This window comes from Poecilia reticulata, linkage group LG4, assembly GCF_000633615.1.
Source record: "Poecilia reticulata strain Guanapo linkage group LG4, Guppy_female_1.0+MT, whole genome shotgun sequence".
NCBI classification, from domain to species: Eukaryota; Metazoa; Chordata; class Actinopteri; order Cyprinodontiformes; family Poeciliidae; genus Poecilia; species Poecilia reticulata.
The window spans coordinates 23,348,406-23,373,789 of NC_024334.1; the positions used below are offsets into that span (position 1 = coordinate 23,348,406).

The 25,384-nt window shown below is 38.3% G+C and overlaps 1 protein-coding gene across 6 annotated transcripts in view; it reads right to left on the minus strand.

Moving 5' to 3' along the window:
• Positions 1 to 22,957, minus strand: part of tcf3b (transcription factor 3b) — a 35,490-nt gene extending 12,533 nt beyond the window's left edge. For 2 of the 6 annotated variants that reach the window (XM_017304467.1, XM_017304468.1), the window contains exons 1-8: positions 22,405 to 22,956; positions 18,819 to 18,915; positions 14,779 to 14,851; positions 7,614 to 7,690; positions 4,987 to 5,059; positions 4,512 to 4,552; positions 4,158 to 4,290; positions 2,874 to 2,920 (exon numbers count right to left, since the gene is read on the minus strand). In XM_017304467.1, coding sequence (XP_017159956.1) covers positions 2,874 to 2,920; positions 4,158 to 4,290; positions 4,512 to 4,552; positions 4,987 to 5,059; positions 7,614 to 7,690; positions 14,779 to 14,851; positions 18,819 to 18,893 — 519 coding nt within the window. In that variant the 5' untranslated portion in view covers positions 18,894 to 18,915; positions 22,405 to 22,956. Of the gene's footprint in view, positions 1 to 2,873; positions 2,921 to 4,157; positions 4,291 to 4,511; positions 4,553 to 4,986; positions 5,060 to 7,613; positions 7,691 to 14,778; positions 14,852 to 18,818; positions 18,916 to 22,404 lie in introns of all 6 variants that reach the window. The other 4 variants (XM_017304466.1, XM_008407137.2, XM_008407138.2 and 1 more) reach the window with 3 other exon arrangements.
• Between the last annotated feature and the right edge of the window lie 2,427 nt (positions 22,958 to 25,384).

A 25,384-nucleotide genomic window follows, 5' to 3' on the forward strand; every position in this document is an offset into this window, starting at 1 on the left:
GGTAAGGTAAAAAAGAAAAGGAGGAGGGTAGGAGGGTGGAAAGAGACCACAGGATCATCAGTCATTAATCTGGGCTCAGACACGGGGCTAAGAGGCCTCGCAAGCACTGCGCCTCACAACTGGGTCACTCGCAGGGGGGAGGCCCACCCAGGCCATCATGTGGTGCAGCGTAGGCGGAGGTGAGGCAGGGGTGGGGGGTTCACACAAACAGACATCATCATTCGCACCGAAACCCACACAGCCCCATCGTTCGTGTTGCTAAAGAGAACGACGGAGGTTCAGAGAAGAAACAGAAAGTGTTGGCTAGACGGGGTTCGCACCCAAACATCTGACGTGGAAAGCGCCACAGCGTCCCCACGCACAGGTTTCCAAGGCCACTTCAACACAACACTTACAGGTGGACAGCGGCAGCTGTGTTGCTAAACAGCAGCTTCACTCGTGTAAAACAAAACTTTTAAATACGGTGACTTGAAGAACTCATCAGATTCCACACACTGAGCATAAACTAAATATACTACAAATAATTAATGCAAACAGTTGGAAAATTTGGTGCCTTCCAAAAGCATTTGTTGCACTTTTCCACAGTTTTGCTATGCTGCAAACACAAACTTCAAAGTGTTGAATAGAAATCTTAAGATAATCAAAAAGAAACATCATTGTAAATCACAAAGGGGAAAAAAGGCTTTAAACATTGGTAAATAAAAATTCAAAAAATCTACATGTACTAGACACATGTATTCATTTCTAAGTGAAAGTATCTGAAGTTCAATTTGCTCACCTTTCTACATGTTCTCAACTTAGTTTAGATCTTTACTTGGAGTAGGCCATTTTAACATGAAACTGTTCACCCCATTGAGGTTCTATGTGGATGTTTAGACTTGTCCTCCTAGCAGCTGAGTCTCTGACCTGGGCTTCAGACTTTTGTCATCTGTGACAGGCTTTCTTCAGGCATGGTTCTGTATTTAGCTCTGTTCAAGACGGATCCCCCAGCATGATGCTGCTCCAGGAACAATGTGTTCAGGATTTAGTCCAGTGCTAGTTTTTTTTTGCAGGTACGGTAAATCCACTCGTCTTTCTAAGTTCCAGTCAGGCAATATTCTGGAATGCTGCATTATAACCTTACCCCTCATAAAGCATCTCAACATCTTCATCACTGACCTGCCTGCTGTTTCTTAAAGCTTAATGATGCCATTTGTTCAGAAATGTTCTCACAGACCTCAGTGATTAAATTACACATAAGCAGACACTATTTAATAATTGGGTCACTTCTCAGTACAGCTGGTAGCAACTGATAGTACCGGGGTGTAACAGGATGAAGTGAGCTCAATTCAGACACATGCAAATAATGCAACAATTTTTTCTAATTTAAAACACTTAATTTAGAGCTTTGTATCAAAATGATTCAAATTAAACATTATCAGGAAAATAAACTGGAAGAAATTACAATTTTGGATTTAATCGTGCAGCTCACTGCTACCTAAGAACTTCTTGATGAAAGTACAGCAGTTCATAGTAATGACACAGTATTCAGACTGGACTTAATAAAAAGATCCAACTAACAACCTGCTAGTCCGGGGGTGGGTTGGCCGTTTTAATCCTGCATGTCGTAGGTCAACACACACACCTGATTACAACCAATCAATTCTTTCCTCCTCCAGCGTTCTGTGTGACCCTACTAATGACCCATTCATGCAAATCAGGTGTGTTCAAGCAGCAAAACATCCAAACCATGCAGGGCACTGGCCCACAAGGACTTTAAGTCATTGTGTGTTAGGGTTAACACTCAAGTGTCCTGCAAACTTAAAAAAGAAATCCACTATTGCTTAAGACATTTAAGAATCAATTTGAGCAGGAAAAAAATGGGCAAAGCTTGTGTTTTTGCTTACTTCATTTTGATTTGTAGATTTTCCAACTAAAAGCACTTTATTTTTGTTATAAACCGTTTAAGCAGGCAGGCAGGCTGGGTATGAGTGCACATGTCAAACCTAAAATGTGACTCTGATTCATGAATGGGCAGGAACCTGATTCAGTTCAATAAAATGAGTAACGGTGACTTGTATTTGCAGCTATGTGCGACTGCCGTCATCCTCCCATCGGCTGCTATTACCTCTGGGCATGCTGACAAAAAATGACACAAGTTACAGTCAGGCATGCCATCACCAGAAACTTTATCCTGCTTGGACGAGAGCTGAGGTTTTGAGAGATTTAAGATGTTAAATGCTAATCATGAGCTTATCTAAGTTACCACATTATGAACTGTAGGAGTAAATGAAGCATTTTTTTGGAGAATGACTTTAAAAACCAAATACAATATTTACATTTACACAAAAAAGAAGAACTTTGATAGCTAAAAACCTTCATTCCACCAGAATATACCTGATTTTTCCAGCTTCAATTTTGCGTTTTGTTCTTTTAGGAAAACGGAAAGAAATAAAACTAAGCTGGGAGAAAATGTGAATATTTTTCCAATCATCGTTTTCTTTATAAATATCCGTCTGGGTCTATAAAACACTGAAAATCAAATTTTATACTTTTCCAGACTGCATAGGGACCATGTTTTACACGTTTATCCAGTTCAGATCAGGCTGTTGAAAGAAATCAGTTCATAAATTTGTCAAACTACTACAAGATAAGATAAAAGTGCCCGACTGCATGGAAGACAAGCATCTCAAACACCACTTAAGAACACCTGACTGCAGCAACAACCACAACAATGATGTGACTGGCAGCTCTCTGAGTGCATGTCTGAGCAGACGGTCTTTACTCCCGTCTGCTACAGGACGGCTCAATGCGGGGCGGGGGAGCCGCAGGATATGCACGCAGAAAAGAAAACGGGCAACTGGCTGAGGAGACGAGAAGAAAGGAGTTCTCACCGAGGACGGCAGGCCAGGGGGTTTCCGAATCTTCTTTGGCTGGGTCTCTGTATACAGAACATTAAAAAAAAAAAAAAAGAAAATCACATCAGAATAATAGTTAAAACAAAAATAAGAACTGCAAACATAAATTAAATTTAAGGAAACATTATGCAGGGTTATGTCCTTGATTTAGTTTCAGCAATTCTGAACAAGCTGTCGCAAATGTGTCAGTGACAAAGTGTTTCTCTTTCTTCATCTATAACCAGAGTAAAGCTGATTGAAAATATATCCATTTCTAGTAAAAGACCAACATAAAATGGCCGCTACCATTTGGATTTTAAGACATGCACTTATTTAATTCAATTTAAAACCAGACTGACAGGTCCCAATCATACCAAGTTAAACAATTTAGGTTGAATCTCATTCGTCACATTTGTTTTTGTTTTTATTGTGGTAAGCCTTTATTTTCTTTGGTGTTTTCCATTTGTAATTAATTATACAAACACATAAGAAAAACCCCCAGAAAAAAACAAAGTCTCCCTTGATGTATTATGAACATATAGTCATGGTGAAATAAATACATGTAGAAAGTATTTATTTTGTACACGTTTGTACATGTTTGCCAGTTTGTTCATAATTGACTCCGATAGATGACGAGCAAGTCTGTTAAAAGACCTAAAACTGTCTCTATGAAGGCATCGCGCCACAATGTGCAGATTGATGCCCTTTGTTGATGTTTAAGAAAACTTGGTTAAATGCATAAATAAGAAGAATCTTGTAATTCCTTTATTTTTCTGTTTGATTAAAAACTCTCTCAGCACATTTTTTTAATCATTTACTCACAGAAAACAGACTCTTCATAAGAATACTTCTTATACACCTATAGCATATTGATGTATGTTAGTATCCAGGCAATACATTGTTATCTAAGCAAATGTAAATAAATTAAAGAAAATGTATAACATCAATGGGGCATAATTGGTAGTTTTTCCTTACATATTCATATCTTCTGCAGTACTGATACACACTTCCATGAAATATAAGGTCATATTAAATCATCTCAAACCCGTGTATCTGATCTTACAGCAGCCTCAGATCTTTCAGCGGATAATTTTAACTAGGTATCAAGGGAAGAGGGAAGAGATGGGTTTTATCTTTTTGATCAAATCTGGTAAAAATGTAATCTTAACATTTGGAAAACAGACTTCGACATCTTTATGTGGTAAAGAAAAAAAAGAGGGGGAAAAAAAATCAAAGCTTTAATAGCACCAAGGAATGTTTATTGGATTTTATTTCATTTACCTAAGCCTCCTTCAGGCGGCCTTCTCCGGGGGTTGTTGGGATATGATGGATAAAACTGAGAGCCTGACTTTATGCCAGAGGGAGACAAAGCATCTGGACTGGGCATTGCTATGTCACTTGGAAATAAACCAGGCTAGAAACAGAGAGAGCAAATCTTTTACCAATAACATGCGTGGGGAAAGAACAACAAAAAACGTCAAACTCTCTTCTAAGAAACAAAGACGGTTGTAAATTCAAAGCGTCTGAAAAGAGAACTGAGAAAATGGAGCTTCCTTTAGCGATTCAGCACTGAATTTAGTTTCTACTTGTATGGCCTGTCAGAGACATGCAAGGACTGTGAACGGTGGAACATACCTGGCTTACGAAGGGAGTGTATGGTGGCCTCTCGTTTTTACCTACAAGAAAAAAAAACATGCTTAAACTTTGGCGTAATTAGAGCAGATTGCTCAAAAACACTCGGATGCAATGATGTGTGATAACAGAAATGAAAAGTAGGTTTTCATAAGTAGAAACTGTTCAGGGAGGCCTTCCCCCTTTTTCAATCCGCTCAGCTGCATAAAGCCGCCCGCCAGACAAAACCCCAGGGAGGGTTTCTGCTTCAGCACCCTAACATCCCCAACCCTCAACGGATGAACACAGACACACACACACACACACACATATACAAACATATAGAGGACTATGAATGCAGGCACACATACACGTTTCACTACAAAACTATTTTTGTAGTGAAAAAGTACAAATTGCCATCTAATCAAAAGGCCTGACAGTAAAATGTAGGGTCAGAAAATTAGGTAGTAGATGTAGAAAAGTAAATTAAAGGACATACCTGCAATCCCTGAACTAATAAATGGGGAGGACAAGCCTTCATGTTCACTGAAATGGGATCCCTCTCCATAGCTCTGCAGGATCAATGGTACAGAATATAACTCAGGTTCAAGTTTAAATGTCTGAATAAGTTTGTGTTTTTAAGTACAAGTCAAGTCTGAAGTTTCTCATGGACAGTAATAAATGCTGTTCAGACTGCTTAATGCCAGTATTTATGTAGGTTGGTTGTGCATTCATATTGTTGAGCCGCTGTGACAATTTCTGATGTTGCCAGACATGCTGGTAAAAAAAAAAAAAAAAAAAAAAAAATTAACTGATGTAATGATAAGAACTACGAGCAACATCAACATCAAGCCCCATCACATCTTCAAAGTACGCGTGTTGTTTCTTGAGCACTCCAGTTCTAAATGGTGTCTGGTTTGGAGTTTACGGTGTTCCAGGTCCATACTTTCGCCATGGTGTCAACATCTTGATCTTTAGGATCAACTGACCATCAGAAAATTAAACTTTAATGCTCCTTATGTGTCCCGAAGTAGTCAGATGATTATTAATCACTTAATCAGACAGTAGGTCAAACCAGAGTTTCACTTTCTGCTTCTAGCAGCCTGCATTCCGAGGTGAGCAATGTCTCCAATATTTGTTTCATTTTTTCAGGTCAAGTTGATTCCTGGGAATTATTTGAAATAAACTATAATAATTACCTAACTTCAAATGCAAATATGTGTTTATGTTGTAAAAAGCTTAGTAGAAGTAGTTTAATTTCTAACAGAAAAACATACCAAAGAATCCCAAAACAAATACCTTTAATTATAAAGTATCATTAATGTATTTATATATTCAAGGCTTCTTAGTCTCTGCACTCAAATTTACCACTTCCACTCTACATAGCGCAGTATGCAGTATTCAAATGTTTTAATTATTTTTACTGTGCCGTTGTCATCAGGTACACTGTAATTTCTGGACTATTGATTGCTACTTTTTTCACACGTTTTGAACAGAGTGGCTTAAACAATGATGTTGCTAATATATGGATCATCAAAGGGTTTCGACAGGCTGGACTGCTGTGTGATGAAGAGGACAGCACAAGCTCAAGGGCAAATTTGCCTCGAAACGAAAGTGACATTGAGAGCGACAACGAAAGACAGACTGAGGAAGTGCGTGACGAAGTAATTTTGATGCTTTTCTATCCTGACACCAAAAAGATGACTTTAATAGTTTTAGTGCACTGGAGGAAGATGAATAATGGCAATCTATGACTGTTTCTGCTAGGCAACTATTTTTTTAAGCATCCATGCTCAGGCACTGTTTGGAAAAAGCATTTATGGTATGGATTTTTGTATCTTACCAGAATGTATTTCATTAAAAGTAAAAACCTTTTGGGGTAAGTATCATGTTAAAACTTGAACACCTGTGGCATATAGATATCCTATCATATAGACACCTATAATGGTAAAAAAAAATCTCTTTTTTTTTTTACCATTAAAAAAAACAGTCCGGAAATGATGGTAAACAATTCAAGGTACAAGCTTCAAGGTAAGCCCAGTAAACTTAAACATAAAGAGGAAAGGACAGTGTAGTTAGTAAATGCAAGAGAAAATTGAACATGTGAAAAGAAAACCCAGAAAAGCTTTCATTTTGATGATACTGAAAGTGTCTCTGTAATGATGCTGAGAAAATAACATGTCAGATGAAAGTGAAGAAGAAAATATGCACACTTCTATCAGTGCTGCACATGTATTTTTACTGTTAATATTAGTTCAATAGTAGCAACAAAAAAAAAAAACATGTAAGCTGCTAATAACTCCTTTTACTGGCTCTGACTGTTGAGAAACATTACAGAGCTAATCTGTGCTGTGTGTGACGTTACCATGACTACCAGCCATTTGTATACACTATGGTAATTCAGAAGGACAAGAATCGCTGAAATGATGCACAATTACTACCTTACTTTAATATCTAATTACATTCAACAGATTCTTATTGATTCTTGAGAATTAGGAGCAAGAGTGCAAGTCAAGTCTGAAGTCTTTGTTTTTGCATCTTAACCGGAACTGGAAGCCAAGCTGCGGAGTTGACTCCCCATCCCTGATGACATGCAGAGGGTAACACGTCTAAATACAGAGCCATCCTCATGTTGTCAGTTTTCCTATGTACCTTAGCAGTTATCTTCCCTCGGTTTCTCTTTCTAGCTAACGGGAGCAATGCCAAACAAATCTGCATCAGCTCGAGGGATTCAGACTGACTTTCTTAATTATCAACTTGTGGTAATCAAAGCTTTCTGCATCTATTTCACCCCCTGTACTTTGTATTTACAGACCGGTGCCAAGACAGTTAGGCTGGATGTGAAGCTGCAATTACCGCTGGGCTTCAACAGAGGTTCTGAGCTACAAGGGTGCTTGCCAATGCAGGATCCTGGGCCAAGGTTATTAGGTGGAAAGCAAAAAGAAAAAAACACTACCACTGCAAATCATATATGGCACACTGCTGTGGCAGTTTTCAGGAGGGAGGCTGTGCATTTTCAGTTCTGGTTGTGCGATTAAATGAATACATGCGAGGGTGTCGGTATCAACGCATCTGGTATTACTCCTTAGATATGCAATTTTAAATTCAGGTGCGACTAAATCTTACCCGTCCTTGGGTGGTGAATGAGGGACTGTTCTGTTCTGTGGAGCCCCAGGATCCAGAGCCACTGCGCTCATCTATTGCTGGGGGGGGGGAATAAAAGATGTTGAGTTGCAAACAGTTAGGACTGACAGGTTAGACACAAACAGCTTAATATTAACCCTGTTTTGGATTACCAAAGATAATAAGACTATTAATAATATTGCAAGAAAAACATGTTTAAAATGCAATGTTCCCATTAGAGTTCATTATGGTTGCTGAATACCATAAAATTAACCATTTACTTCCTAATGTAATGCATGAGGTACAATGTTATCTATGTCACATTTAATTATTCCAAGTAAATTTCCCCCAAACAAAGCAAAATGTGAAGGAAAAGACTGAAGCATAATGGTAGAGGTAAAGAAAGAATTCAAGTGTGGCACAAAGAAAACACAGTCGAAGACTGGTGGAGCAGAAAACTCCAAAATACCCCCATCATCCCCTTCTCCCCGTCTAATGCACTAATGCTATCCAGGCTCTCTGGAGACACAAGGCTTAATTGCATGCTGATTTGCATAATTGTGCATATTAATGCAGTTTCCTTATGAATATTCATACTGCGCCTTTGATTTTTGCCTAATTAAAAAAATGTGTGTGAGAAAGCAAAGCAGTGAGCGAGTGGAAGGAGAAAGCAAGGAGACGAAACGAGAGGGAGGCAGGCAGTCAGGAAGGGGAGTGAGACAGGGTCTGGGTGAGATCAGCAGCCTGGTTGACGAGTGAGAATGAGCGATGAGGCTAACAGAGCGGTGCAAGCACCTACACACGCTGCGACAGCCGTGATCTATGGGGCCGATGCCAGTGGCATGGAGAATCAGGCGAACGGGGAGGAGAGGGGGGACCTTAAAGGATCAACCGTGCCCACCTTCAGATCGGCTCTAATACAGACCTGCACTCATCAGGTGATGAGCGTACTGCTAAATTAGGTTGACAGATTTTGTATGGAGACACTTCAGGTAAAGCTTGTTGCCAAGAGACCCTACAGTAAAAGCAAATTAGCAAGGAAAAAAAAAAAACTACAACAAAGGGTAAACATGTGCACTGAAAGATGTTTGCAAGACAAAGTATTTCATATTTACCAAAGGAAAAAAATGTTAAGTAACACACAAACATCATGTAACTGTCAACTAACCAGGTCAACAGAGCCAACAAGCCCCCTCCCCACCCACTCATGTTTACAGCTATTTCCAAAGAACTATTCATCCACCTATGATTCCCCCATTTGGCCAACAGGGGTGCAGAGCACAGAGTGAAAGCACTGTGCAGGGGAAGTCTGACAACATTGTTTCACACTTACTGGAGTAATTAACTTGAAGGCAATTAAAACAAGGTGGAGAGCTGTGGAGGTGGCACTGACGCCTATGAGAGCTCCAACCATGCCAGAATAGAGATTCTTCTATTGTTATCCCATGTCAAATCAAATCATAGCAAACAATGGGGGAAAAACAGAATACCTAAAAGCTAGTCATATTTTTTTAATTTATATGTAATAATACAACACTGATCCCTGCAAAAAAAGAGATTGTTTTGATATTTTGATTTTGATGCTTTTGCAAATCAAAAACAGTTAAACTCTGGTGGGGGAAAAAAAAACTGAAAAAAGAAAGATCTTTACTTCAAGCAAGTCAGTTTAAAAAATTAGAAATGAATGCTCCAAGAATGCTAATAGTGGGATAAATCCTTAAAATGTTTGAGAAGTTTATTTCTAATAAGAGTATAATGCACAGCTCAAAAGTTACACAATGTAAAAGAAGCATAAAGTTTATTTTTATTTTACATTTCATAAAAACACAAGTTGCATTGAAATTTCTCCAATCCTCTCAATCATCAACTGAAAAATCTCCATTTGCATTATAGTAATCAAACCCTTCTTATAACTGGTGACCAGCTTTTTGTTTATTACTACCAGAATTAAGACCACTTATGTGAACTCTCAACTCTGAGGCCTTCCTTGAAATCACCCTAATCTTTAGCTTCCGCCCCAGAGTCTCGAAAAGATTCAACTCTCTGGGCCTCTTTAAAGCATCTACATTACTTCCAGTCAAAAGTAACACATTTGACTGGAAGTGAAGTTAAAAAGATAACTTCAACCCCAAATCTGTTGAAGGTCTGAATGATTAGGGGATAAATCATAGTTGTGCAAAATAACCAATCGCAGAGAGGTCAAAACTGCCCAGTTTTCTAGTGATCATCAAGCAGACACATGTACCAAAACTAAAATGCATACTTTCTGCCCAGTAAACCTAACAACAAACATCAACAAGTATCCCTCAGTAGACAAGGGTTCTTACAGATAGAAAATATATTTTAATACTAGAGCAACATGACATGTAGTAACAAAGCCAAATTTCTGTTAAAACGTCCAAAAAGATCAACAAAAGATACTCTATCATTCCCAAACAGAAAAATGCATGTCTATTAAGAATCAATTTATATGTTTACAACATACATATACAAATGTAATTTTTGGCTAAACAGAAGAGAAAAAATTACCAAAGGCTATCAGGGCAACAGTGTATTTTCCATCTCCAAGAATATGTGAAAAAACTCACGAGGACATTTCTAAACGATACAAGCCTCAAGCTTCTCTACCCTCCAGTTTCACTTTTACTGCCATGTTAGTACATTTAGCACATTAGCCATTTTCTTCAGTTCAGTCTACAATTATGTTTTCCTTACCTATAATTGAAATGGATAAAAATGTTAACTAAATGTTTAAATTTATACTATACTTGAAACATCCACACGGTTTTACAATTTGCTTTGAATGACAGAAGTGATGTTTGAATTTACATAGCATTCCTTAATTGCACAGTGAAGCTCTTTGTCTGTGAACTCCAGCTTGTTTATAAGTTCACAACTTTAATGCATCTAATCTGCGGAAAACATCCTTACTAAAGTTTGTCCAAGCATGTTTTTCAAACTCATGGTCAGGCTGGAGACGTTCTTTCCTGCAAAGCTTTTGCAGAGGTGAGTGCTAATGCTGCGGTGGCTAGCCACTGAAAAAAAGACTAAGGAAATGTGCCCAACATATTCTTAATTGGGCATGTGTTGCTTGTTTTATTAAAACGTAGACAGGCCAAGTAATGATTCCCCAACAAGCCAGTAACAACCAGCATCAAGGTTTAGCAAAAATTTTAATGCGAAGACAGAGAAATTACAGGAATGATCAGAGTTTTTTCCCCAACTAAAAGGTAGCAGCTACCTGCTGCTGCAAAAAAATTGTTGTTCAACTGGAAAGACGGTAACTACATTTCTGTAGCAACACTAAAATCGGGGTTCCTAACTATTTTATTTCAAAATGTACTTGTGTTTCAGTCGCTGTTTAATCTTTTGTCTTTGTTTTTCTTATGGTCAAGTTAATCTTACTACATTTACTACAAGGTTTTATTTGACCGAGCCTTTCTGATGTAGTTTCAAAATCCTCTGCTTTTTCACATACCTGAAATGGGTTTCAGTTGTTGGGGTGGTGGAGGGGAATTTAATCACAGTTAAAAAAAGGTTTTGTCTAAAAAAAGGTTTTGCCTTGTTGTTGTTCAGAAAAGATTGACAAAAACCTTTTTTTTTTTTAAATCATTTCGTTATCAAAACCAACTTTGCTACACTTTTCCCTTGCTTACAGGAAGCACAAATTTGACTGTTTGGAAATATTTCCAGTCATGAAAAAACCCACAAGCCCCACCCTTTACTTTTACTAAGACTTCAGGCTCTATATAAACAAATAGTGTCACTAATTAACCAGATGATATCAGCTTGTTATACTGGTTTTACTCTATAGAGAGGAAATGCAAACAAAAGCACAATGTTAGTAAGTATAGAAGTAGAGAAAACTAATCCTAAATTTAGCAATTGTTTGTTTTCTGTTTAGTTATGACTTTATATAAAAGTAAAATGAGTCAAAATGTGAATGGTATGGATGAGATTATTCTAACTCTAATCTTGAAAATAAAATAAGTTATATACTTGTGTTAAATTTGCATTTTAGACAATTTTTTTTTACCTTTATGTCTTTGCCCCAACAATAACGAGAAAATGAACAAAACAGGAACTTAATTTCTTGTTTATTCAGTAGAAAGAAATTAAGACTGACCTTATTTTATATCACTTTAAGAATAAATCAAACAACTTCAGTAGAAATTATATTCTCTACATCTTATATTAAATTGAGAAAATAATGCACAGACATGTCCAATAATCCTAAGGACATGAAAGAGTTTATGTTTAAGGATGTTTAAAGCTGTGAAAACTAAATATAATAAATTGTGGAGGAAAATTTGGATAATTGCAGCAAAGTTGTATTACTTTTAATTGTCTTTTTTTTTTAATTAACATAAATAAAAAAGTCAGAGGATTGGTTTGTTTACAAGTCGTCTGAATCTCCCTAGACTTCGGCTTAGCTTGTTTGATTGTACTCGCATGGAAAGACAAATACTGACTGAAAACCAGAGCCCAGAAAAATATTTATTTTTCTCAACTACAAAGCTTTCTCATGGCTGCAGGCTCAGAAGACATCTAATTTTGCTGAAGAAGGAAGCCACTCGCCTTTCAGATTTCCTTTTTTTTTTTTTTTTTTTTTTTGCCCCTCTATTTTTGTACAAGACCTTCGCAATGTGAACAGAAACATACGAAGAAAACGCAGCCGGGAAAACGGCGAGAATGTAAAAGGTTAAAGGCAAAGTTGTTAAAAAAGAAACACCAGATGTGTAAATTCAGTTGTTTTTTAGTGATCGACAGGAAGCGAGCCTGTCATGTCCCTCGTATTTGTGTTGTTTGTGCGAGGGAGGGGGGTTGGAGACGTTGCCAGCAGCTGCAGAGGTGACTGAGGGGACGCCTGCCTGAAGGCTTGCGGGGCTTAGCCAACTCCCACCACTCACCGTCACACTCTGCCTCCCCTACTCCTCAAACATCCCACAGTTCTTACCACTCCTCTCCTCTACTCCTTCCCTCTTGCCTCCACTCCACACAAGACACCCCGCCCTTCCATACTCCACACGCACAGGCCACTGAGGAAGGGAGAAGGACGCCTAATGCAATTAGCACCCCTCTGAGCACTTTTGTGTTGATGAATAGAGGTGGTCTGGTGGGCCACTAGGCTGCTCGCTACCGTTCCCGCGCTGCTGGGTCTCTGAATATACAAGCTGCCTGGGCTGACGTCAGAGATGGACATTGTTTTGTGATGGTCATCATTTCTGCAACAAATGAGTTTCCTGGCCTCGGGGAACAGAGCCGGCGTTAGCAAGAAAACATTGGAGCAGAGCTTCAAATAAGCATTTGAATAGAAGTGAACATAATCACCCCTTTTATTTAAGTGCATTTAATAAATGTGGGATTAAATATAGTTTGGGGATGCAATAGAAAAACAAACAAAAAAAATCACTTGGGTCAGACTCTGCACGTGTTAGCACTTTGACTCCGGAGTTATTAAAGAGTACCTGCAGGATCTCCTGATGTTAAAGGTGACAGCTTTAAGTATCACATTATAATGGGTGTCAATGACCAAGGGCCACACTTTAGGACATGAGGAGGAGGGAGGAATTAACTCCTCACTGCTGAGTAATTGCCTGCTGTAACAGAAACAAACAGAATCCTGCCTTCCCCGGTCTGATCCCCCTATTCAACAAGCTCTCCTTCTCCACTCTGCCCACTCGCTGCATGCTGGGCCAGTTTAAGAGGCTGTGAGCTGGGGGTGAGGCACATTGTCTCAGACTTGAGCCATTTCCTGCAGATCAGTGGGGGTAAGAACCCAGTGCTGTGTTGGGGGAGGAGTGTTTTACACTTCAGGGTGGGGGGAGTTGTTTCAAGTCCATAAGCCCCCTTCTTTGCCTTTGTTCCTCAGCGGCCAACTTCTCACTCTGGGGAACTGGAGAGTGTGACTCGATTTCACACACCAGGCTGGCACGGTGACAGAGGAACGAAAGCAACACGACTTACTAATAACCTTCAGGATGATGGGAACGGCGGCTCAGGGCTTTGAGGGTGCCTGCATGTGTTCTCAGAAAGTTTCAGCTTCAAACTGCGCAGGCTACGCAAGTTTGGTGGAAGAGTTTTTAAATACCTCAATAAACGCAAGCGCCTCCCTGAAACTGCTTTGTGAAAATATGCAAGAACTGCATTTTTTGGGGGGAAAAAAAAAACTCTAAAAAATCTCATCAGCTCTAAAGAAGCACAAATCGATCTGGCACACATGGTAATAAACCAGCTTTGTTTTATCGCCACTGATCGGTGATCAACAGGTCAAATAATGCAGATCTTTTTCCTATTCATTAAATGCATGGAAACAAGGATCTGAGAGTATTTTGCGTCTATAAATGCACCAGCCAACAGAAAGTTCTTTAATGCCCTTTTAAAAAGTTTTCTAAAATGAGAAACATTCTTTAATGCATAAGTGAAGATACTTGCTTAATGTCTTTGTTTTATGATTTATACAGAATGGATACAAATAATAAAAATCCTCCAACACCTGTCTGTTTATCTTATGTTGAAGGGCAAAACAACAAAGAGGCATTTTTCTTCTTTTCCCATTGAATAAGACTAAACTAGTCATTCATGTCAATTTCTATGTGCCACATAGAAAAAAAACAGATTTTAAATTACTTAAATATAACAAGAAACCTGCATTTTTCTCTATAATATTTGGCTAACGTTTAAAGAATCACTGTGTCATATGTGGCTCTGAAGGTCAAATCTCATAAAACAGGAAATTGTTGCAATTCTCTTGAAAAGTTGGGGACATTCGAGTGTTCTTCCAGCTAAATTGAAAGCTGTGACTGGATGGGCACCGGAAATGTGTTTAACATGTGTTTTTTTCTGATTGAAGTGGTAAGTGTGATATCAAAACCTGCATGAGTTAAAGTGAAACCGTGTGACAAACAACCACAAAGCCCAAGATGAAAAATTACAGGTATGATGTTGGTGAGTTGACCTTTCAAACACATGCTTCTCATCTTTCAGGTGTTAATCGTGCAGGAGAGATTTTTATTAGTCACATTTTGCATTTAGATCAACTGTGAAACATCTGGAAATTTCTTCTGAGTGTTTTGATTTGCAAACAAAAGCAGAAACATTTATGAAGAGGAGTGCTAAGGTAGCACTGATGAAGATATGGGGTGGATACAGAAGTGCAGAAGCTTACCTGGCCCAGAGAAATGAGTGCTGGCTAGTGTCATTGTCCTGTTCTTCCCATTGGCTACTGGCGGCGCAAACATCTGCAAGACAAAAGCAGAGATAACGTAACCAACAAAGCAAGGCACACTTCACACTCTTATAACATCTCTCACATATAGGCTTAGGTTTTCCTGCTTATCTTCTTTACAGTCTTTGGTGCTACGTACCAAAGATTGATTGATTTAGCAGCACTTATACGTTGTTTACACCTTCCACCACGACAGTGAAACACACTAGCAAACAAATTTATCTGAAGAACAAACAAAGCCTTGCCCAACTTGTGCACACATCAGACACGGCCGCCTAACATCAGACATCTAAAGCCAGTGCTATGACTAATATGTGCATTAACTAACGGTGATGTCACTGAGCCTCTGTGGGCTCCACCACGAGGCCGTGCTGCGGTCTGGATTTTTCACCAGACACCGCACTGTCTGCTGCACGAACCTAACATTTTCAGAACTGGGGCACTAGAAGTAAATGTGCCAGTGCGGCCTATGATCTTGGTGAAGTGATCTACTCACTCGGACGGGTTTGCTTCGAACAAATCTGACCACATTTACAGAGACCCTGCTTTTTTCCCATGCCTGACTCTCTGACCAGCCGCTTGGTAAACAAAAAGAAAAGTGCACACTGTTCCAACAATTCTTCATCCGTTTGTCATTGTCAGGCCAAAGTAACCTGTAGACGGAAAAGGGTTACTGATCAACCTAAACTTCTGTAATTCATACGAGGCATGAGTCGGTTGTTGGGATCAACTTATACCAAGAATAGGATTGATTTGTTTAACAACATGGAAGAAAGCTGCCATCAAATTGTCCTTAAGTACATTCATTTATTTATCAAATTGTTTTATTTCATCAGAATCATTATTATTGTCCCGATTCTTCTTAATGGAAATGACTTTTATTCGCCTATTGTGCATGTGTAACACCTAAAAAAAAAATTAAAAATGGGAACAGCAGTTCACAAACCTACAGCGACATCAAACTTTTAAACAACACATATTTTCATGTTCAGCGTTATGTTTATGCTTTGTTTTTGTTCATTTGCATCTGTTCCTTTTAAGTCGCAAGAAAAAAAATGCTTTCAAAAACACTAAAATGGTGTGATATACTATTTCTAATATTTAAAGTTCTACAAATAGGATGTCAAAGTTTTCCCTGACTCTGCTGCACCTACCTCACCTGTTGCTGTGCACTGCCAGTCAGCAAGTTAAAAGACTGGACCTACACTTGTCCAATGCTTACAAGAAAAACAAATTCAAAAGCACAAGCATTGCATGGAAACTAAAGGGGCATCAACCATTTAAAGGTAATATAATTTAAAACTACTTTTGGCAAATTACAACATGTCCGTAAACTCCCGGCTGCATCTGAGCAGATAGCCTGACTAGACGAGGCAATGAGGCTAATATTGTTTTACCAGGCTAATATTAGCTTGGTTAACTTCTAGCAACAATGCATTACTCCATTCAATATGGGCTTTTAAACTAGCCAATTTAATGGATGTTTAAACATTGCTTTTTTTATGCTATGAATCAAATTTTAAATATTGGACATTGAAAAAAATTATCAATAAGCTAGATCATTTTAAGAATAGTAGAAACTTACTTTTCTGTTTTAAATTAAAATAAATTAGATAATGTTGTTAATTTCTGTTTTACAATTTTGTGCAGCATTTCTACTCAAACTTATTACATGGTGAGAATTCAACAGAGGCCCATGTGGGACTGAAACCTAAATATATAATCAAAAGCTGTGTTACAATATCTGTTGTGTTAGATTTGTTGTGCTAGACAAAACAACAAGTGAGAAAGGATCTTTACTGAGTATCAGTTCATTCAAATGTGTCCTATTTCTCCAACATGACCTCTGCTACCAAGTATGCATTAACCATTAGGAAATACTTGATGAGCCACACACACACAGAAAAAAAAAAAGAATCATGTCGGCTTTTCAGTTTGTTTGGGTGAAAAGACTAAACACATCTCTGCTGGAGCTATGAGATGTTTATGTCAGCGTTAAGCTGCAAAAGGTTTCACAACAAAATGAAACAAAAAAGGAAGAAAAAAAAAAACAACTGAGCAGAATGTCTCCATCCGCTTTGTAGATAATGTCAGGAGAATAGCTCTGAGAGCAACAACAGTAAAAATCTCTCCTTAAAATATGACAAAAACAGACACAGAAGCTCTCTGTTCAGCCCAGTTTACAACACTGTATTTTCCCCAAAGATCCTGTTAACAAAATAAAAGTGAGTCAAATAATAGGCAGGCGTTTCTTGCCGTTATTCCCGATTCCTTGTTTATTTTTTTTCATCTAACACACTAATTGCACTAGGAACTTCTTTCTTCGTACCTTTACATGACTGAACGGCCTAAATTTAAAGCTTGATTCACTAAATCCAACCCTGAGGTTTAGCAATATTTCCACTGTAACATCACAACAAAATGAGTAGGTTTTGGATTCCAAAGATATAAACAAGGTAATGCCTAATTAAACTATGTCAATTAGGCATTACCACTACTGTAAAAATGTGTTTATATCGCTTATATGTTTTAAAGTGTTTTTAATGAGATAAAGTGCCTCAGTGGGTGGGTGTTGTATTTTTAGCTGCACTGAGTGATAACAGTACTCCTACCCCACCTGTTGCTGTGCACTGCCAGTCAGCTGCCTACAAGGAGGCTACTGCAATTTTTAACTGCAGAAAACAAATGTTTTTTTTTTTTTTGAGGGGAATATACCCAGTTGCCACTCCCTGGAAGGTCAGTCTGGAAACTAAATGAGTATCCTCAATCAGTCTTCATAAACATTTTGTAAAACTACAGGCTGGCCATCAAAAGACTATATATATATATATATATATTAGTAGTGAAAAGGACAAACGATAAACTGAAATTAGTGTTTGCAAACACATAAGCTGTTAATGTGGCTGCGATTCGTAATGTTACTGAGGGCCTCAATACACACTGAATGCAAATATCCCGTTCTGCAGCGTAAATGTGTTGCATAACGTTAAGCAGCTGATTTAATCATTTTATTTTTGTTTGTGAGATTCTGACTGGAGGGAGTGATGGATTTATATGGAAAATAATTGTGATTAATTTTTATATAACTTGTTGACATTACAGTAAATATTGTATATCACCAATCTCTATTTCAACATATTTTTAATTTAAAAATCCATACGTTATATATTTTTCAGACATTTGAGCACCAACAGAGTTCCTAGTATGCCGTTTTATACTTTATGTTTATGAATCATGAAACAACATAATATGGTTCAATCCGGCAGGGAAATGGTTTATTAATGGGGGATTTTTTTGTCCGTAAGTAAAACATTACTGTAACTTCTGTAAAACCTTTAGATTTGTCCCTGGCATGCTAAATTACTCTACAACAAATAGATTCTTTAAAGCACTTTTTTTTTTACACATTAAAACGTCAAAGTCAAACGTCAAAGCTACACAGTTTTAGTTCTTTGTTGTTTAGCTAATTAAACCAAGTTTTAAAATCCCACATTTTCAATTAAAACTCTGGTTTCAGAAGGCCTAGATGGTAAAACAGCAGCAAAAAGGTTGTTTTCAGAGTTTGGTCGATTGTTTATCTGCGGGCTCGCTTGCCCAGTGACTGCAAACCAATAAATAAGTTCACACAAATTTATAGTGAGATGTGGCAATTCAAAAGACAAAGAATCTAAGTTACAGTTAACCCTTTAAGAAGCACTTTATAAATCCAGAATTAAGAGTTTTTGGGGGTACAAAAATAATGAGTAAATTCACAATAGTTTTCCATACTTATTCAGACCAGAACATGCATATGGACCCTGTAGGTATGTTTTTATTAGGTTTATCATAATCTTAAAATAACATTTAGCCTTTCCCTTTCTTCTAACACCCCACAACTTCTGTTATTCTCACCATCTTTCACTGCGCTTCATAATTCAGACCTGTATTGCACTGTCTTCTTCCTCCCAGAACCACCCAGACCGCTCTTCCCCCTCTCTTACCGCGCTGAAATCCAGGAGGTCGCTGAGTTCCTTGTCAGTTTCCACTGCAGCCATTCTTTGCTGCTGTTCGCTCATACCCTTCAGTCTCTAACAAACCCTACGAGAGAAATTTGCAAATACAGGATTTTAGTTGCACTTGCGAGCACAACGAGAAGTTACATGTTCAAGAAAAGAATGATGATGGTAATGAATGACTGAGACTACTCTACTGCTGTCGGTTACATCACAACTTTCAAGATTTGTTTTCCCCTCTCTGAGACACCAGAGCAGGGGATGCAGCGGCGGCAACATGTTTTCATTTAAAGCCACTTTCTCATTGCCAATAAAGCTGTTGTTCACCTTTAAGCTGCATGAAACACAATTTCAGGTCATATGCAAGGGTTGTATATTCAAGAGGTTGGAAACAAGGCTGTAACTTGACCAAAAACACACTGCTCAGATTACAACCTTGATGAATTATGGACAGATTAGGGAGGAAAAATAAGACAACACGAGGCTACTCAATACGATACAGCACAGACGGGGTCTACTTTACACATTTTCCTCCAGAAACTGACTGAACTGATGAGCGCTGTGCGCCGAGTTAAATCACTACCGAGTAATGACTTAAGAAGAGAGAAAAAAAAAGTCTTTCATTTTACGCAACCCTGGCAAATAAAAGAACCATATGTCGATCACTGCTACATGAAAGAGAATGTAACACACTTACAATTACAGACATAATTGGGACTATTGTTAGCCCAAGGAAATGGGGGTGAAAGGCAGAGCTAATGACTGTATGCAAACACGTCATTACCAAATTACCATATGTCAACTCAAAAAGAAGCTTGTCAAAAGAAACAGTGAGCATGAATACAGGATTTACCCCGTGTTTTGCATTCCAGTGCAAGCCCGAAGGCTTTCTCTCCGAAGCCGAGCGGCAGCGGTGGCGGCTCCGGGGAGGAACTGGAAGAATAGAGGCACTTGGACACCAACAGGTGGTGTGCTTTTACAGCCTCTTTTGTAATTCAGAAATAGCATAGGCCGACGTGACACAAACGCAAAAAAAAAGAAGCTAAAAAGCACATGTCTTGATGAAGGTGGAGTGAACATGAATAGCGAAGGGATAAACTGACGCAAAGAAAAGAATCTGCTTGTGCTAACTGACTTTGGAGCGGAGCAAAGCGGTGATAAATTATCACAATAAAGCAAATCGCTTCATGGGAGAAACATATTACAGTCCAAGTCAAAACAAACTAATTTAACATCACAAAACATGACTGCAATAGCTTATGGTACTATAAAGGAGACCTCTGACAAACTTTTCAACCACAATCTACCAACGAGTAAAGCACATGGAGTGGAGCGTAGAGGTGGGGGGGGCTTTATGTAGCAAAATGGCATCTTAAGCTACTGCTGGATCAATATTTGAAGCGAGCAGATTAGGGGTAGCGGAGGGGGCCTTTGTCACCCCACACAAAGAAAAGACGGGTCATTCTCCACAAAAGAGCCTGCACCTCTAGTTAAGATGCACAACAGTTGTAACAAATGCTACACATCTTAATCCTAATGGCTGCTTTGCATTCAGAAAAACACCCGTAGATCTAAAAGCTGAATCTTCAGAGCAACCAACAGGAGATAAGTGGCATCAGAAACAGCAATGTGCCTTGTTGCTATGCATGTATGTAACATCTAGGGAAGGAGCTGGAGTGAAGATATACCAAGATTTCCAAACATCGCTGTAAATAAGTCTCAATTTTTTTCCATAACATCATTCCTACAGATTTAAGTTCGTCTAGAGAAAGCGACAGAATGACCAACACTCTCTCGGGTTTACAGAGTAACACGGCGCTGCCCCCAACCAACGCATTTGATTCTGCACACTGCCAGCCAGCTTCCTTAAACACTTCCCCTAGCTAACAAAAAAGACAAATTCAAACATGGATGGTTATAGCAAAAGGACGACAAAAACTAGTACTAATACTGTTTATACTATACATGGTTTTAAGTTTGTATCAAAATCAAAAATAATTTATGATGCCATTATTATGTAACTATTAATCCAAACATTATATTGTTTTAGCACTAAAAGGAATCAGACCATTTGCTTTTCCAAGCCAATACCAATTTATCACTATTTTTTTATCTAACCTGCAAATTCTGACTTGTCATTTCTTCACAAGGATCAAAACAGATGAATAAACTTGTGCTTCAAACTCCTTGATAGAGGTAGCAATTTTTAATCTAACAGAAAAACGGAAGAATTGCCAAATTAATCCTAAGCGTGCATTAACACCTATGCTTGAAGCAGAGATCTGATATTTATTAAACTTAAATCAAATTGCAGCAAAGAAAAGCTTTTGTCATTTACAGACCAAAAATGGCTGTAGTTTCAAGTTTTCATGCATTTAAAGGGAAAGGAAAAAAAGATTTTTCAGTATCTGACCAACCAATGTCGATCAGACGCAATAAACAAAAAATTAACCGATTCAGTTTTCTGAACAAATAATTGCAGATTTTTATTTTTTTTTACAAATTGATTTAACGATATAGTTATGTAACCATGGTGTTTTTCCCCTTAAAAGTTATTATATTGAACAATCTAATACCAGCCCAGGTCTAGCAAAGTTCAGTCTAGTTGTAAAATAAAAGTGAAGAAAGGTCAAAACTAGAAGCAGTGAACATCTCGGTCCAAACGGAAAATATGGCTTTTTGAACTTCATTTAATTTCATTTACATAAACGAGTTTAATCACACACAACGCAAAAAACAAAACACTAAATAAATAAGGTGGAAAAAAGTGAACACAACAGTGCCTGCGGAAATGTTGGGCACCAGAATTTGATCAGGACCACTAGGCCCCATCCAGAGCTAATCTAGCTGCTGACAACTAACCCATTCTGTTTACTGTGAGCCTTGTTGACATTATGCTCCAGACTCACCAAAAACCATAACCTCTAGTTTTATCTTCCCTGTGTGGAGCAAGTGCATCGACTACAACCAAGAGGAGCAGGAGTGGGTCTCCAAACTTCCCGCAGCACATTATAAGCTGCCTTTCCCCTTACTATTAGGGTTCAAGTCGTGCATTATGAGGGAGATCAGTGGAGGAGACGGTGGGGGTGGGATCGTGAGGAATTTCCTGCCAAATGTGCAATAAAATAAGTAGTGGCCAGACACTTCCATAAAGGAATGTTTAAAGGGTACCATTGGGGGKGGGGGTTATGGAAAGTTTGCTTCACGTCTGCAGGGAAAATGATTCAGATCACAAAGTTTGGCTAAAATGCCCCCCCCCAGCATAACAAAATGGTAAAGATTTAATATTCCTACTTCAGTGGCTGGAGCCTGTGGCAGAAAGGCACACGGTGAAAAAACAAAGAGGCAAAGCCACCAACATTTAACCATAAAGGAGTCATTTTGCAGAACAAAGGAGTAATTTCCTCCACTCCGAGGTCGAGCCGGAGACCAGACAAAAAAACTCACATCCCCCGCTTAAACCACACATTCCCAAAAAAAAAAAAAAACTTTTCGAAAATTAGGTGGCAATGAAACGCCAATGAAATTCATGCAACTTCCCCCCGAAGTGTAAGGTGAAAGATTGAGTATTTACCTCTCCTCTCCGTGCGTGTGATATCCAACAGTAAAAAAGAAAAGCAGAGACTCGAAGGGGGGAAAAACATAAAACTTCAAGAGAATTTCGACCTCAGTGCACGAAACGCATTGGAGCACAGTGGATGTCTTTCTTTTGTCCCCGAGAAGTCTGCCTTTTCTCCACGTAGCGCCCACGTGTTTGCTACAATGTAACAAGACTACGCACAAACAATTCTGTTATAGTAACTAATCTCGCGTCTTCCTTTCTTGTTGTTACTACAGAGATGATTTCATTCTTCTCGTAGACATCTTCACCACCTCCGTCCACATTGTCAGACGTAACAACGTATCCGTCCGCGCAAAAAGTGAGGGCCTCAACGCCAGCGGTGTCCGATTTCAAACGCCTTTCAGATATGTGAGAGTTTTCTGTTCAAGGGAAAAACGCGAATTTGACCTTTTGTCGTTTTTGGAACAAGAAAATCACCTACTTCCAATCTTCGGAACGAGTAATCTTCAAACTGCAGGATAAATACGAGCACTAGGTCACACAGCGGAAGGCTATCGTAAGAAAGTTACCTGCTATTACACAGCAGCGGCTCGACGAGATGGCACGATAAATGCGAATGGCTTCAGCCAATGGCAAAGCGTAATAGGTTGATTGACAGCAACAATAGCCAGTGTGTTTTAGGAAATCCACCTTCTGCCCGCCTTTTTGTTGACGCTCACTTTCGCTGTGTGCTCAGGGAGGCTGGCTAAAGGGGGCCTCAAACATGCCTGCTGACATCATTTAATACTTAGGTTGGTGGGCCCTCTTTTGTTATTTTTTCCAAAACATTTTACAACACTTGGGACTTAAAACATTGCTTAATTAAAACACATGAAAATCGAAATAGCTTATATTTATTTTTATTTATTTACTTTATTATTATTTATCATTATTATTATTTCTGGAATGTACATGTTTTTTTCCCCTGGTAGGCCTATTCTCCGTTGCAGTCAGTAAAGGACTCTGATAATAATATCAATCCCTGGTATTATTATTATTATTATTATTATTATTATTGTTATTATTATTATTATTATTATTATTATTATTATTATTATTATTATTATTATTATTATTATTANATTATTATTGTTATTATTATTATTATTATTATTATTATTATTATTATTATTATTATTATTATTATTATTATTATTTCCATGATCTGTCTTTCTTTTTCTTTTTTGTGAACTGGCAAACATAAGACCAACACACGCCTAGTAACTGCCTTCTCCAGAGCAGAATGGAGAGGAGGGAGTGAGGAGTGAAATAGTTCAGGGCAAACACTTCAAACGGGGAGGGCACACACAGCATGAATTTTCCTGCAACACAACATTTCTTCTCTTAGGAAGAAAATCAATCTTTGAATTTAGCAACTGTTCTGTAGCCATAGCTGGGACAAAAGAATGAAAAACGGGACATCAGATGTCCCAGATACACACGCAAGCCTATGACCTACCTCGCTTATTTATTTAACTTGCAAAAAAACAAATCTAGTTCTGTAGCGTTCACCTGGAAACGCACAGCAACAGTGCATATTAAAAGTGCATGTAGGTGTTAGGCAGCTGTTGAACTTAACCTGAGGGCAAAGCTTTGTCAACAAAAGAGGAAGTTTTAATGAACCTTCTTTGTTTCCTGTCTTGGTTGGTACTATGACATGTAAGCAAACCTTCCTGGTATATTTTAAAGAGAACAAACAACAAGCCCAAGAACTCTTTATCTAGCAGTCATCAGCAGTATCTCAGATAGGGACTAAATAAACTCATCATATAAGTGACTTTTTGGGCATGATGCCCATGCTATGAGTGTAAACTGTAACAGTACAATATATGACAGCAGAAAATTCTGCCCAACTCATTACCACCTGAAGCTTTCTTGTATTTCCCCCCAACCCCCAGATGTTCTCAATGAGAGATGAGATTTGCTGTCAGTAGGTCATTGAGGTAAATAAACCATCCATTGTGGTCCCCTGGGTTACAGAAAAATCCTTGACAGAGAACATTAATTAGTTTTGTAGGCCATCTTAGAAATGTAATGGGCCTACAGCTTTGAAATAATCCCACATATGGGCTGTAAATGCCTTCACAAACACACCAAGCACACATTCAGATATTTCACACAAACACAAAGATCATTGAAACAAAAACAAAATGCGAACAAAATAAATTGCAATTTAAATTTTTTTAAAAATATTATTTCTACTAATGTTTTAGCTAAATGATGACATTTGACCAGATGGGAACATGTGCTTAGGAGGAATGAATTTTCAGCGGACAGAGAGAGAAAATCTTTCATATTATTGCTTTTTATAGTTGACGTTGGGCCTTGATGTAAAAGCGGTGCTGTTGTCAGGATTTGCAATTAGGCTTGTAAGCCCTCCAAGTAGTTTGTAGTAACAGCTGGGTCTGACATGGAGAGCATGTACGAGGGCAGCCAGTCTGGAGGGAGGGAGGGGGCAGTGAAGAAAGACCTGGAAAAACACATAAACTGAGACAGAGTCCATGTAATGACAAGACTAAGCAGAGATAGTTTATGTCTGAGACAAATAAAAACATAAAGACGAGAAGGGGCAAACAAAATTTGTATTTAAAAACACCAATATAATTTCATCATACTGTATATATTTATAAAACTTGACATAGATTAACATAATCTATTTTATTGTTGTTGTTGTTGTTGTTATTGTTATTATTATTATTATTAGTATGATATATCAATATTAATCTCAGTATCGGCCGATGTTAGTCACTCATTTAACATATATGTATTGGTCTCATAAGTGAAACTGCGCTGATAGAAATAATTTATGCTTATTTCCGTGTCATTTGTGTTTTGGGAGTTAGGGGAGAGGGTTTACAGTGTGGTATTTGTTTGAACCTGTTACTGTCATTTTGCAACGCTGCATGATTGTGAGGTGTTTAACTGAAGCAGTTCAATGGTGCGATCGTTTATA